The following is a 17027-nucleotide window of genomic DNA, read 5'->3' on the forward strand; positions in this document are numbered from 1 at the left end:
CCCCCCTGAAAACATTAAAACACGGAAAATGTAGGGGTATGAACTCACCGTTTGACATGTGATTCGAATGTAGGATCGTTAGGGGTGTTGAGTGTCAAGTGTAAACTCGAGCACAAACAGACCCTATTTAACATATAACGATGTATGGACATAATTAGTGTATAATACAACTAATCATGATAAGCGAGACCCTACGGGACTAGGAAACACTTGGGACAAGTGTTACAATCACATATGATTGTATGAAGGGAGTGTAAGGCCACACAAAAGAGTGTGTGGTCGGAGTGTGTGGTCAGAGTGTGCGGCCGCACACTCATGAACACACAAAAAAATGGTGATTTAGGGTCAGATCTAGTAACCCTGAGTGTTTGCGGTTCCATCCATGTAGTGTAACATGAGTTTTAAGGCCTATATAGGCAATAAAGTAGGGTGTGCGGCGACCAAGAAGGTGTGCGGCCGTACCCCTTCATGATCATGCTAAAGTGGTCGACTTTAAGGTGAATCAAGGCTCAAATCATGAAGTCTTTCAAGTATAGCAAGATAAAAGGATGGAATACTTACGTTTTTAAAGCCTTAGAAGTGTTTGTGGTTGGTTCAAGCAGAGAGAGAGAGAGAGAGAGAGAGAGAGAGAGAGAGAGAAACGTGTGTACGGTTGAGGAGAGGGCAAATGAAGTGAAAATGAGCCTCATCTATATATATATATATATATATATATATATATATATATATATATAATGGGTGTGCGACCACACACTCGGTTGTGCGGCCAGACACTCATGTGTGTGGCCACACACTCCTCTAGAGGGAGTGTTTGGCCTTTTTGCAACCCTAGATCTTAAACCAACCCATCCCTAAGTCAAACTTTGGTTGTACGAGGCTTTAGATCATCCAAACAGACTCAAACAATGCTAAAAGATAGCTGAAACAAGTTTAACATTGATAGTATTGAATATGTCAACAAGGTAGAAGTTCTGGGGTGTCACAATATTAGCTCTGCAGAAATCAACAACATAGTCTTTCAAAAAGTTGAGAGTTGAGGCATAAGTTCCAACTACTACATCGAAATCTTATCTGGTTCTAAGTTGAGAGTTGATCAGGATGATTTTCAGAATTTTGTTTTTAGCCCATTCACGGTCCAATAAGCAATCGATGATGAGGATGCCCCTATGACTAATGGGCAATTTAAACAGCTCAACGATAAGTTGGATTTGCTTTTATACTCATCTATTGCCTATTCTAACTATGAGTTTATGCTAAAGTCTCATCGAGAAACGGTTTATGCACATTTTCCCACTGAACACTTCACAAACATCTAATTTAAGGGATTCAGAGGGGCAAGTCGCATTGAAGAAGAATTCACACTTGTTGATCTACCATGTATGAATCCGAATGATTGGATTTCTTTATTTTTGATTTTGTCGAAAGATGAAGTGAAGTATGAGCCAATAATTTCTCATCTGAAGAGAATGTTGATTTGCTACATTCATGAAGTTGCAAAATTGGATGTGGAAATCGCTTCCGTATTGAAGAAAAGGCCAGTTGCGAAACCTGAAGAAGATTCGACAAACTTTCAAAAGAGGAGGCTGGGTAAGATTAAGAAAGCATATTGGAGTGTGGTGTATCAAACAAAAGAGGGTGAAAAAGTTTAGAAATGTTTGTTCTTTTTATTAGACAAACATTTGTACTCCACTGCTGCATTGAACAACATCATGGGCTTAACTGTCGCATTCAAAGTAAACAATGATGTGGATATGAAATGCTTTAATTACATGATCAAATGGTATTTTGTGATCAGAAATACTTTGAATTTGATGACCAATTAAGTTGTTCAAGGTTCAGAAGGTACAACAATGAAGAATCTCCTTTCTTTATTTGACATAAAGGGGGAGATTGTTGGGCTATTTAATGTGTTGTGTCAAATTTTTGTACGTATATATTCTTATTTATAACGGATTGGGCCTGTCCATCCGGGTTTATGGTTTGCTAGGGTTAAACTATTTAATGTGCATGCATGTACCGTTCTACGATTATCGATTGTATTTTCCCTACTTAGCTTTTATAGAAAAGTTCACGTTGAACTCTTCTAAAGCTATCTAATCTAAGCATTCAACACTATTTGATTTTCATTGTTTGTGTTATTTTGTTCACACCGGTAATAGAATCTATCGATATAAGCTTTTATTGTTTCAAAAGAACTACGAGGAGCTCTTCTACATGTTGTGTGACAACCCGTTATTTTCGATATTGTAAAAGTCAAACTTGGGTCAACTAAAGTCAAACATGTCAAATAAAAGTCAAAATCTTGTTTTGATTTAACTTATTATTATTAGAATAATAGACTCTATGTGTATAAACCATGTTTTATATTATTGAGTAGTTAAGAAACAAAAACACCCAAAATCCGAGAAGGCTCGCAGGAACTGAAAACCCTTACAAGGGCTGTAAACCCTCAGATTGTAAACGTCTGAAGCTGCAAAGCCTCGGTTCGCGACCGCAAACTGTTTTCAACCGCAAACTGTTTTCAACCGCAAACTTCGGTCTCATCCTCTCGGTGCGCAAACCAACGAACATGTCCCATCAACACTTAATATCCTCACTTCTACACCTTCTAACCGAAATCTCAAGTTTTTCTCTCAAGTTCTTACACCGAAAACCCCTTATTTTCTCTCAAATATCATCCAAAATCCTTTGAATCTCCTTAGGATCTTAATAAGAGCACCAAGTGTTCTTCATTTCTTCAAGCAATCACCTTCCTTTTTGGTGATCTTTGGGCCGAAAACTCGTTGAATCTCCTTGATTTCACCAAGAACACCAAGATCTTCATGTGGCCGAAAACCCAAAAGGTTGGCCAAAAACTCATTGCATCCTTCTAAATAGCTTCTAACACTCTTATTTGTAAGTGAAACTTACAAATTAGGCTATTTCCTTAACATACTTGTCATTATATTCACTAATTCTATATATATATATATATATATATATATATATATATATATATATATATATTACGTGAAATGCTATTAGGACTCGTTTTTGTCCCGAGATCTAACTTGTGGAACAACATCCTATATCGAACCTTCAAACGAATCACTCACTTAAGGTGAGTGCATACCCCTACAATTTACCTTTTTCAATATTTTTAGGGGGGGGGGATACAAACAAAACACAATAGAATTGTGTTAACACTTACATGTGAAAACAAACAAACAAAGAAATTCTTATGCTTATAAATGTTGTTAAAAACCATTTTCAAACTCTTTTTAAACAATTTTAGATTTCTGTTTATTATCAAAATCATATTTGTTTGTATATTTATGTATAATCATGTTTTAACGGACTTAGGACTATTGCTAATACCGCAACTCATGTTCCTTGTTTGGTTGTGGGCTTAGGGTAGGATCACTAGTCCAATTGTAGGCTAAATCATAATTATACATGCTAAATATATACATGAATATTAAATCTCATTTTCAAGAACATACTTAATTCAGTTTCATATGCTAGGAAAATGAGTCTTTTCTACAAATCACTTATAGTTCAAACAAACATACTAGTAAACTATAATAGGTATAGTTTAGAGATTAGTTCATACTATTTTCTTGATCAGAGAAACATTACATGAATCAATACATACATACTATTACCTTTCATTACAATGTACACTATTCATTTACAAGAACAAGAAATATATACATGCGTAAACAAGTTAACTAGAATGTGAATTACTACTTCATGGTACTTAACAACATTCTTGCTAAGTCATGTTTTATAAGCTAAGTCTCCTGGAGGGAGAGCATGAGTTTGTGTATAGATCTATACGAGACTAACAATCCCGCACCTTGACTGTTAGCTACAGTTGGGACTGGCAGGTCTACGTGTGACAAATGTCATACCTTTTTCGACGCCTGAATACGTCATGTTTTATACTAGTCAATTACGTATGGTTATAACCTCAATCACAGTAAAACGTTAACTAAAACAGTTAGGTTTAGAAGACAAACATTTCTTCAGTGGTTTTATTTTAAACAAAACTACTAAAAGATATTATCTTCTATCAGATACATACAGTGATGTTCACACTTGAACGAAGCATACTATTTTTCTAGTAAAGATAGTTTACAAATATGGAAAACACACAGTTATACTATGTCGAGTACAAACATACATTTATGCTATTTCAAGTACAGACATACATTTTACACTATTTCAAGAGAACAAAACATACAAATAGTTGGGTCTTGGGTAAAAGACTACTTTTCATTTTAAGCAGAAAATATAGGATTTTCTGGGAAGTATACTATCATTTTCATGAAACAAATACAAACATTAGACACTAAATACTTATGAACTCAACAACTTAAATGTTGATACTCTCTTTCAAAATAACTTGTATTCTGAGGGAACCAGTAGACAGGTATACTAGCACAAATTTTGAGAAGACGGAGCATGTTCAAGACTCGTCTTTTATTTTTGCTATACATTTTTGGTGTCATACAACTATACAATGAGCACACATGTATTAATTATTTTATTAATGCAATGGATGTTGTTGCTTGTTTTACTATTGTGCATTGTTATGATACTATACATGACGCCCTCCACCCCCGAATGTTTCCGCTATCTCAGTTTGGGGATGTGACATGTTGTTTACAACTATGTTTGAGGATGCAAGACAGTGAAGAATATTTGGGATACTTTGAAGGAAAAGTATCAAGGGAATGAAAGAACCAAAGAGTGATCTGTGACGCTATGCTTGTCGGAATTGGCCGATTTTAAGCAAAAGGATAATGAGACTATTGAATCATATTAAGATAGGTTTAATGAGCTTATCTTCAAATGAAAAAGATATGGAGTTGTTCGTACAACCATGGAGTTAAATCTTACCTTGGTTTTGGGGTTGGGAAAGGAATGGAGAAATATTTATCTCATGATTAAGACTCAAGAGAATTTCGACACCCATTCTTTATCGAATCTCTATAATATTCTGAAAGCACATGAGTCGGAAGTAAAGGAGATTGTTAAAGAGAACAAAATGAATTTTAGAGGTCGTATGGTGTAACACCTCGATTTTTCTCGGTACGTTTAGTTAATTTAATTTAATTATTCTTGTAACCTTGGGTTAATTTATTTAACCAATGTCTGATTTCTTATGTTATTGGACTCTTTTGATCATCTTGTAAACTCCTTTTATTGAAGTCCATGGGCTATGGGCCTATTTTCAAAGTCCATCTAGTAAATAGTACTTAATGTGTTAATTGAGTCATTTGGAACACACACAAGAAAAACACTCTAAACTCTACTCTCTCTCTCTCTCCCTCACACCGTCCTTCTCTCTCTCTCTCTCTCTCTCTCTCTCTCTCTTTCTTTGGGATCAAGAGCAGACAAGGGGCTGTTGTTTGGAGCTTAATTCTTGTTCATTTCTAGCCTTGATTCATATTAGTATGAACCTCCTTATCATTTCTTACAACTTGATTCATAACCTTGTTCTAGTTTTATGATTTCATCTTCACTTCTACTCCTTCTTATTTGATTTGTATCTCTTTTGTTATTTGCAAAGAATTGTATGTTATAAATCATATCAAGATCCGATCTTCACCCCATATATGGTGGATGATGGATCTAGGGGATTACATGTTGCAAAAGATCATAGAAACCCTAAAAGGGAGAGTGATGATTTTATGTGCTTTATGTTCATTTTCATGTTGATTATTATTACATTCTCGTGGAAAAATCAAATCCTAATGATACCTAACCCTTTTTAGTACCACCATGATCATGGGGAATAAATTGGGATTATGAACACATCTGAAAATGTGTTTCAAAGGGAGAAGGATGGATAAGCCAAAAAGGAATCACGGGTGGCTACGATTCTGTTTTCCATCAGATCTGTAGTCATTTTGTAAAACACATATCTTGAGCTCTAGAACTCAAATGGAACCCAAACCAGTGCCAAAAGTTCAAAAATTGAGTTGGATAACTTTCTTAAGCAGGCCAATGTCATTGATAAGGACTTTATCCATGGGCAATAATGACATCTTTGTTGTTAGGTTTGATCCGGGTCTGTTCTGATATGTCATTTTGTTTTCATCATTTCTAAGGATTGGAAAAGGGTCTAGGGTAATTCCAAGTTTCTATATGTTCCTTATATTATGAATTTAAGATCTGGAGCAGATGGGGTGTTATTTCCAATTATAAATTGGTTAGAATGGATCCACACTCCAGATCAGTGGGCAGTCACCAGCTTTTGCAAGTGTTGTGATTGTCCACAATGTGAATTTTATATCCGGCGTTTAGGAGATGCTTTCCATTCAATTCCAACTCTGAGACTTTCATTTGTATGTCACTTACTTCTCTGAATTTTGGTTTGGACGAATTCTACTCAAAAGTTGGGTAGAATTGGCCAACATCACTTGACTGTCTTGTTGGAGATAGAAGTGATACACCTTTTTGTAAAATTCATATTTAATTCATCTTTTGGAGTAAGAAGGAGTTCTTTATAGTTCTGGAATCCTGAACAATCATAGTTTCCTATAAAATTTAGTTAAAGCTATGTTTCTGTTTTAGATTTCGAAGTAAATCCGTTTTAAACAGCAGGTCTGTTTTAGAGCTTGATGTGATTACTCTTTTCACAACTCATAGCTTCATTACTTCTCCTTTCTAACATTTAGTCCTTCTTAGGTGAGGTTTTGAAGTTTGCTCAAGCTTGGTAGCATTATTTTATTGTTAGCTATCCTTACTACTCACTCAAGGTGAGCTCTCTCACACCGTTGTATTGATGATTGTGTTTGCTAGTTAGCTCGTGTGTGATTATTTGAATTTATTATAAAAGCATGCTATATAACTATTGTTTTAATTCATATATGTGCACTGTATGTAACTAATCATGGATATGGGGACACCACCAAAGGATACGGATTTAACGGTGCGGTAGGTTGGTAAGATCACCAACGTAATACTCATCGTGAGGTGTAGTGATTAGGGCCAAATGATACGGGATCCTCCCGGTGCGATTCAAACCTACAAGTCCTTCTTGTATTATAGGCATTGATTCATTCTTTGCCCTTATTATACAATTATAATTCGAAAATGGATTAGGGTTAGTAAATATGAATGTTAGTACAATGACCTTATTTGAATTCAATAAGCTTTGTGCTGACGGTTTCCCTTATAACTTTTCAGGCGTCAAGATTAAAGAGGCTAAGGCTTGACATGGAGCACCGGGACATCGCTACTAGTTATTTTTGTTGGGACCTTATTATTATTATTTCTTCAGCACTTATTTTATATGATTGTTAAGTTTGATGGATTGTGTTATGACTTTTTCAATTGTTTGATTTAATTTAAAATGAGTTTTAAAAGTTTAAAAATTTTGCAAAAAAAAAAAAAATTTGGTGTCACAAATGGCTCTAGGCTCCAACACAAATGCGAAAGAGAATGAGTCTGATGAAGAAGAAAAAGAAGGTGAAGAGGGTTTTCTAGTCAACTCTGATGATGAATTTGATGTCTACTATTCCAATAATAGGGTGAAAAAAATTCTACAAGAAGCCAAATAGTTGGAATTTCAAGAACAATTCAGAGAAGAAGCCGATAAAAAACACATGTGCAGGACAAAAAGGTGTTGAGAAAGTAGAGAAGAAGGAAGAAGAAAAGAAGATTCAGAAGAAGTTGAAAGGTGATTCTGGTTACAACCGCAACTATTGTAACGGATACAATCATCTTGTGAAGGACTGCATGTGAAGGAAGAAGGGGGAGAAGAAGGAGAAAGTAAAGGATGAGGATTACTACTCTATGAAACTAGAAGAACTTCCCACAAAGTCCAAGAATCTTTCATTGATGGCGAAGGGTGCTACTGATAATGGACATATCAAATTTGGTCCTCTGGCTCCAATAACAAGGAGATGCATCATCCAATACATGGAGTCTTGCTCCCAAAGTATGAAGAGGGTCAATCTGGAGGAAAGATTTTGGTTGGTGATGATGATGAAGATGTTGATTAGGAAATCATGGAGAATGAGAAAGGAGAAGAGAGTGAAGAATAAGATGAAGAGCTATCTGGAAGCTGTTTTGTTACAACTGCACCAAAGTCGCCATTGACTGCAAAGGTACATGATCTTCTTGTTTCTTGTAATGTTCCTTTGAATTCTTATCATGTTATTTTATCTGACTTTGATGATACATGCTCTTACCTAAATGACACGTTGATCTCTATGAGTAGTGAAGCGAAGAAATTAATCTAAGTCTTTACTTTATGAAGCTCATAATTTGTTGGAGGAGAAGAATAGTAAGATAGAAGGCTTGGAGTTAAAAAATTAAAAACATTATGATTGATAGGGATTCAATTTGTATGGACACTAGCATGTTAGTAAAACAAAGAAACATTTACTGTAATATAGCTAAGCGTCTATATGGAAAGTTGATAGACCTTTATCATTCATCGGAAATATGTAAAGAACAACATTGGAAGCTACTCCCTTTATTACTTTCAAAAGAGAACTACTGGATGCGACTACTTTTGATTGCGAAAGTAAAGTAGCTAATTATGATACTATTCCTAATGATTCATATGCATATGGTTTGTGAATATTAATGATTGTTTAAATACCGATGAACTTGTTCATATTGTGAATGAGACTTTGACCAAAAATGAAAACAATCAAAATCCTAAAAAGGATTGAGAATTCGAAACAAAGTACTCAATAAAATTTTGCTGATATCGAAGGTGATTCTGAAAGTATTAGTGAAATCGAGGAAGAGGAATGTGTTGATTGTTCAAAAATGTTTGTGATTAATGTCACTTCATTAGCGAAAAGTAATGAAAATGTTGATTCAACAATGAATAATTTTTGTGAAGTAGCTTGAGAAATCTTCAGATCCTTGATGAACAGAGTATAAATGTTTATGAATTTGCTATATTAATGCTTCATTTGATTGTTCATACCTTCGATTCAACTCAAACCAAATATCTTGCTTTGTTTAAATAAACAAGACGCTATTAGCAATTTCTTTCGTTAACGAATTCAGAATCCATGAAATCACCATTGAATTGATTTGATTCCAATTTGGAAAGGAATTGGAATTTTTGTCTAGAGGACTAAGCGATAAATCAACAAAACACATCTTGTTCTTTGTAGAAAGGTCAAGTGTCATCGATTTTTTCCATGCAACAAAACTTGTGCCATTCAAGATTTTTGAGAAAAGAATTGTGCTTGGATTATTAGATAAACTGAGATCAAAAGGACTTGAAATCTCGATGTTAGATACATTAAATCCTACTGTAGGATCTAATGAACTAGCCTCAAAATTGACAATCGAAGTGAAAGAGAATCAAAGAAGAGGAGAAAAGAGTGAATGATCAAAGACTCTCCCTCTAAAATTATGCATGTAGAATAGAATGAAGATTAAAGAAAATAGATATGAAATGAAATCTTCATTTTATTCAATAACACAATAAATTCTATATATATTAATCACAAAGGAAAGAAAGTTAACAAATTTACAATTAACTTTAACTAACATTGATGACATGACTTCTTCTCTAATAAAACTATTAAATGTTCTTCTAATGAATAAAGTCAAACTTCTCATTGACTTTATAGTCCAATATAATGGCCGATAATAAGAATGTGTAACTAGACATGAACAAAAGGACATGTCTTGGTAAAAAAAACCTGAGACCAAATGATCTAAAACGAAACAGACCAAAAAAGGATCAGTCCAATCATCTGGGACCGGGACCGGTCCAAAAAAAGGAACAAACCATTCTCAGAACCAAAAAAGACCGGATCATTCCGAGAGGTCTAAAAAAAATGGAAGCGAAAATTTATATAAATTCTATTTTTGTGTTAATTACACATTTTTAATCACATTTACCTAATGTTTTCCCTTCTTTTTTTTTTTATTAAATTTTAGTATATCATTTTTAATGAATCTTAATGTATCATTTTGGTGTTAATCATATATTTATTACCTGAAAATTCAAAATCGAAATATATTGAAATTCAACCTGAAAAAAACCTGAAACCCAACCGGAAAAGATGTATGCAAAACCGAAACTACTCTAAAAAAGACTTGATCAAAGAAAGACCTGTCCCAAAAAAAAGTCAGGATCAAAAAATTCCAACTCGAGACTATTTAGGACTCTCTACCGAACTGTTTTGATACTAGTCGTAGAAAACCAAATCGTTTTAAAATCGATCCGAGACCGACATAAGTGATAAGACCGCAAGTGTGCATATCTCTACGTGCAACTAGGGATAGCAATTTATGACACGACACGACACGACAAAAATGCACGACACGAAACGAAATTGGGACGAAATTGAAATTTGAATTCGTGTTCGTGTTAACTGTAAAAAACACGATGTCGTGTCGTGGTGTGTTCGTGTTCAAAATTCAACACGAAACTGACACGATTTAGCAGTTCTTTATCGTGTTTTTCATGTTTGTCGTGTTTTTCATGTTATATTTGATAAAATATTCATTAAATAAACTAGTTTTTAGTATATGATATAATTTTCGCGTCGTGTCGTGTCTGTTGTTTTTTAATTCGTTCATTTTCGTGTTAGTTAAAAAAAACACAACATCGTGTCGTGTCGTGTTCGTGTTACATAAAACATTGTCTGTGTCAACAGAAACACGAAACACGAAACTAGAGCACGATTTGCCACCCTATGTGCAACTGCAATATGCTCGCCCTCACAAGGCCCAAAAGTTTCAAGGACGCGAGAACGAAACCGAGATGAGGGAAACTATCAAACTAAGCATTAATTCCTGTAGAAAGACGCATTCCTCAATCTTCCATCCATCTATGGTGTCAAGTATCTAATCTACGTTGTTTATTTGTTTTCATTATTTTCTAATTTAGAAGTTACGATTGAGTGAAATCGACACTATCACTGCTTTCTTTACCGACACAACTCATATTTGGATCCACCGCTGCTCTTCTTTTCCGTATCCTGTAAGTTCCTCGACTTCGTTTCCTTTGCCTTTTGGTTTTTTCTTCTTTCCAATTTCCAGTTGATCGCTTAATATTTGGGATTTGAAAAGTGATTGGAAGTAAAACTGATGATGCCCGAATTGAGCTGTATTTTCATTTATATTATATCTACTTTTCCTTAAATTACCCGGTTAAGATGGAGAAAATTCTAGATGGTATTCTAAAACCTAATAGTTTTGCAAAGACTTATGGAGGACAACCAATAAAACAATTTTAATGGGCTTAATATAGATTATTTTCATTTTTTTTACTTGTTAATTTGTTTCTACAAAGGGAATATGATTTGTTAAGGTAATTAACTTTTCGGTATGTTTACATCTGGGTAACTATCTTTTTTTTTTTTGTACATATCTAGGTAACAAATTTGTTGGAAGTGTTCACATATGACCATTATGACCTACTATAGTAGGTTAAATCCTAGATGTGAACGCTTTTAACAAGTTCGTTACCTATATGTGTACAAAATAAATAGTTACCCAAATATAAACAAAACGAAAAGTAAAAATTAAATTACACAAATGGTCCCTATGGTTTAGGAGAATTTATGTTTTTGATTCCTAACTTATTTTTTTAACTTGGATGGTCCCTACTGTTTATTTTTGTTGCGCATTTGGTCCTGTTTTACCTAAAAAGACTATTGTGCCCTTATTAATTTATTTTTTAATTAATTTTCTTATTTATGTTTTTATTTTTTACATATTTAAAAAAATTAATAGACTACACATATTTGTATCTCCTCGGATGATTCATATTGTTTATTTTTAATTAATTTTTTTAAACTCGGATGGTCCTTACTGTTTATTTTTGTTACGCGTTCGATCTCTGTCTTACCTAAAAAAACTATTTTTCCCTTATTAATTTTTTAATTAATTTTCTTATTTATGTATTTATTTTTTATATATTTAAAAAATTTAATATACCCCACATATCTATATCTTCTCAACATAAACCTGAAACCACATTTGAGAAATTTAATTTCGGTCTTACTGGTCACCATCTCATCTCTCATCCTCCAAAATTTATATTTCTTTTCCAACTTTAGTAACATCGACGTCTTCACCATCCTTCTTTTTTAGTACTTCAACTTTGGCGAACCAACACCATAACCTACTGTCTCTTCATCTTTAGTGCGTTGTGGTGTTGATTCGACGGAGTTGAAGGATTGAAAAAAGAAGTGATGATGAAGACGTCGATATCATTAAAGATGGAAAACAAATAGAAGTTGAGAATGATGAGAGATGGGATGGTGAGGAGATACAAATATGTGGGGTCTACTAATTTTTCTTAAATATATAAAGCATAAGTACATAAACAAGAAAATTAATTAAAAAAATAAATTAATAAGGGCACAATAGTCTTTTTAGGTAAGACAGAGACTAAGCTCGTAACAAAATTAAACAGTAGAGACCATCCGAGTTAAAAAAATAAATTAATTAAAAAAAACAGTAGGGATCATCCGAGGAGATACAAATATGTGTGGGCTATTAATTTTTTTTAAATATGTAAAAAAATAAATACATAAATAAGAAAATTAATTAAAACATAAATTAATAAGGGCACAATAGTCTTTTTAGGTATGAAAGGGACCAAACGCACAACAAAAATAAACAGTAGAGACCATCCAAGTTAAAAAAATAAATTAGGGATTAAAAACATAAATTCCCCCAAACCACAGGGACCATTCGTGTAATTTAATTTTTACTTTTCGTTTTGTTTATATTTGACTAACTATTTTTTTTACATATTTAGGTAACGAACTTATTAAAAGCGTTCACATCTAGGACTTAACCTGCTATAGCAGGTCATAATGGTCATATATGAACACTTTCAACAATTTTATTACCTAGATATATACAAAAAATGATAATTATCTAAACATGAACATGCCAAAAAATTAATTACCTTAATCATATTCCCTTCTAGAAATGGTTTCATTTCTCCATTGATAGTAAAGGCAGCGCATTTGGGCTTTTAACTTTTGAAACATCTATATGCTAAACTTCGATTATAAATTTATATGAATTCTAAATTATCGGATAAAAATTACAATTAGGTTAAATAATATTGGAAGTAGAACAACATATTTAAGCTTTTCGTATATAGTAATCTTATAATGTTTATTATTTTCTTAGATCCGACAAACATATTTAACGTACAAAACAAGGGAAAAGGTAGCCAATAATTTTGTTGTTTTTACACTTTTAGGCCTAAACTTAATGTGGAGGGCCCATATATTGTGGGCCCACACCACACCCTGAATCATATAATTTCTGTAAGCTTCATCATGATAAATCTTCCTTCGAATTTCGATGCTTGTTTATATCATGCTTCATGAATTTTTAACGTGTCGAGGTAGGTATCTTCTTCTGATACAGATTTAACAGAGATGTGATCAAGAAATCCACTGAAGCTCCCTTCTTTGTAGGCAATGGGGTGTTGCTCATCAATTAGCTCAGGTGCTGGTCCTACTTTTTTCTCCATGGGCATACTATGAATACTAGCAATTGACAGGCGCTGTTTATGCGTGTCAAGAATGGCTCTATGACGTATACTCTTGTATCTTCCATTACTCAACACTTCAAATTGATCTCCCAACCGAACTATTAGGGCACCTTGAACAAATGGAACCGCATGCCATTTTTTATCTTGGTCCATAATTTGAAGTCCTTGCTGGCTTTGATTTAAGATTGTGAGGGTTCCATAATCCGTGTGTGGTGGCATCCCTAGTGCAAGATCTGGTTCCGGGCAGGCCGGGTAGCAGTTGACATCCATGACTTGTGAACCTTCTTCTATGTCATCATGTAAGTAATCCGCATTCAGTCCTAAGCTTTCCATGATCACTTCCATTAATTGCTTCTGTAATGTGTTTGCCGCCTTTGCATAGCTTCCCATCTTCTCTCTGTGTAAAAAAAAAAATAAAGTGATCAAAGTCGTGCTTAATTAATTGTATCCAAATTGGTAAAACAATTAATTACCTGTAACTTGGAGGATCCGATGGCCATAGATGGATCCATTCTGATATCGGATTAGCATAATGCTTGATGAAGTCTCTCCAAAACAGCACCTTGTCTATCACATGATTCATACTGGTGCCATATCTAACAGGGGCGTGAACATCGGCAGAAGCAAAACACATCTTCTTGTCGGTTGGCAACCTAAAGAGTTCTTCAGCGGAGTCTATTGCATCTTTCATGACCCAACTAGGAATTCCATGGTTTATTACCTTCAAATACACATTTTTCTTTATCAGGGGACAATAAAATCTCAAAATTAATACAATTAATTGCATGCACAATAAAATAGGATAGAACAAGTTTTAATTACTACTTGGGCGTGCATTTGATTGGAATGCAACTCATGTTGATGACAAAGATTTTCCCACTCAAAAGGGTTGGACAAAGATTTCCTCTTGAATATCTGTCTGTGTGCAAACGACGTGAATGTAACACCCTCTTTATCGAAAATAGTTGTAGAAAGCTTGTTTCCATCTACTCCAGTGTTGCAAATGCAGCCTAACAGATACCTGAAAGAACCCAAGTTTCTTGCAGGCAGCACCAACTTCATTGACTAGTTTGGGCATGTGAGCAGGGTGGTTGAGCATGGATAGGTCGATGATTGGAAATTCAGTAGATATGTGATCAAGAAGGCTATGGTTTGATCGTTGAAAAGAAGGAAGAACATATTGTTGGGGAATTTTTTTTGGACATTTTAGGGTAAGTGAGGTGACACTGGTAAATGAACTATCCGATACATCTCCCTTTGCTTCCATTCTCTCCGTCACTCCTTTATTGGAAGTTTGGGATAAAAAAGGTCATGAATCCTTTGTATTTATAGGCTAAAAGATTGAAATGACCACATTTATTTATATTAATTAAAGTTTGTGGTTATCTGATATATATGTACCAAGTACTTTGAATGCACAGCACAATGTATATTCTTATGTATTTAAAGGAACGTGGAAAGAAGAATAGAAGAAAACTTGAAGTAACAGAAAAGAACTCCAAAATCCAAACTTATCTTGAAAGAAGAATAGAAGCCATATAGCACATACGTAGTAAAATCCAAACTTATCTTGAAAGAAGAATAGAAACCATAGCACATACGTGTACTACATGAGTAATTTATTTGAAAACAAAACTTTCTAATATAATAAGCAATCGTTACTCCATTAGTGACATAATTTTCAGTGCCATCGGTCTTCATTAAAGTTGTTAAATATAGTCGCAAACTATTGGCGTCATTTGTAAATATTGATAGCCAACAAAATTTTACATTCCGTTGAATCCTGATTCCTTTTAGGTTTCTGGTTTTTGGAAAGATTTGTATAAGAACCATAAAATAAAAGAAAAATGACTTGTGAAGGTTATTATTTTTTCGTTTTTTTTTCACGTTTAACCAACTTTATTTTTTTCGTACACATTTGATTATTTAACTTGTTACATGTGTTTCCATATTACCATTGTCATCTCATATATCAGGTGTCAATGATAATATGTGAATATATTTAACAAATTAAATGTTCAAATGTGTACAAAAAATAAAATTGTATGAATGTGAACAATATTTTTTTTACAAATTTCTTAAGACTATTTATAATTTCTTACAACATTTTAAAGATATTTTTTTCCTATAGGTTTTTCTAATACAATGTTTTAAACTTTATATATATATATATATATATATATATATATATATATATATATATATATATATATATATATATATATACTTTCATATAATTTTAATGCAAGTGCTTTTAAACCAAATATTTTATAAACTAGATGTGAGACCCGTGTACTACACACGTTTATTAAAAATTAAAATTTAATATTAATATGTAAATATTAAATATTTTATAAAATAACATTTTTACATAACATAATGTAATCTTTTAGAACATTTATAAAAAAAATTAAATATTCTTTAGAGCATGTATGAGACTTTATTATCAAATTAATAGAACGATTCTTTTTCTTTATAAAACTTGTTAGAATTTTGTGGAATTTTATTTAAAAAAATGGAAATTCCCAAAATATGACAAGTGAAAAATAATAATTCTAAAACTCCCACAAAATTACATGTGACAAAACTCTTGAGAATTTGACAAGTGGCAAAAAAACATCCATTTATTAGAAATGATATTTTAAAATTTTCTTACAAGTTTTAAACTTTTTTTTATTTACATTTTCATACAATTTATTTTATAACTTTCATACAATTATCTCTAAATTTTTTTTACAACAATTTTAAAGTGTTTCACAGATTTTGTATGGCAACTTAATATTTTTTTTTATAACATTTTAAAATACTTTCATTAACTATTAGTTTAAAATGTTGTATTAAGAAAATTAAAAGTTTATAAACGTCTAACTAAAAAGTATTAAAAAGTTTAATAATTTTAAAATATTTACATTATATAGATTTTTTTTATTTGCTAAGTAATATTTTCTTTTTATTTTTCAAAAGACTCTCCATACTTATTGTTACATATTTAATTTATTTAATTTTATTGTTAGTTACTATTTACTTTAAAAATATTGTATATGTATATAAACAAAAGAATACAATTATAAGAGGCTATATAAAATATTTCACAAAGCAAAAATATATTTATTAATTAAAATATAAAGTTTAGAATTGATCAATATTTAATTGATATTTAGGAAATTATGGATATTTTAAAAATAATGTTTGAAAAAAAATAATACAAACAAATATGAAAAATAAAATCACTATTAAAAGTGGAGAAACTAACTTATCATAGTAATTAATTTTCGTTTTGTTCTAGTGTAGGCCACTTTTTTTTGTATACATTCAACCATAATTTGTGAACACATATAAAAATTTAAATTGTTAAATGTGTATAAAAATAAAGAAGTTGCCTAAATGTGAAGAAAACGACAAAAATGATTCTCTGGTAAGTCATTTTCCTGTATCCCTAAAATAAAACTATGATAAAATACAAAGACGCCATTACATGCAAGTGCAAAACCAAACTAAACATTAAAATGACTATTCTACCATTATTTTC

The 17027-nt window shown here is 32.5% G+C and overlaps 1 protein-coding gene across 3 annotated transcripts; it reads right to left on the minus strand.

Annotated features, from left to right (window-relative positions):
- Nucleotides 1-13073: 13073 nt before the first annotated feature.
- On the minus strand, nucleotides 13074-14809 carry LOC111910143 (flavanone 3-dioxygenase 3). Of its 3 annotated transcripts, none has more exons than XM_042902306.2 (3): nucleotides 14520-14809; nucleotides 13972-14219; nucleotides 13074-13895 (listed from the first exon to the last, which is right to left on the minus strand). In XM_042902306.2, the coding sequence occupies exons 1-3, from the start codon at nucleotides 14763-14765 to the stop codon at nucleotides 13319-13321; spliced, it is 1071 nt and encodes a 356-aa protein (XP_042758240.1). In that variant the 5' UTR covers nucleotides 14766-14809; the 3' UTR covers nucleotides 13074-13318. The 3 variants fall into 3 exon arrangements, with proteins under 3 accessions (XP_042758240.1, XP_042758239.1, XP_042758238.1); XM_042902305.2 differs by having other exon boundaries at nucleotides 14324-14809; XM_042902304.2 differs by having other exon boundaries at nucleotides 14321-14809.
- Nucleotides 14810-17027: the final 2218 nt, after the last annotated feature.

This window comes from Lactuca sativa, chromosome 5 (genome assembly GCF_002870075.4).
Source record: "Lactuca sativa cultivar Salinas chromosome 5, Lsat_Salinas_v11, whole genome shotgun sequence".
Lineage (NCBI taxonomy): Eukaryota > Viridiplantae > Streptophyta > Magnoliopsida > Asterales > Asteraceae > Lactuca > Lactuca sativa.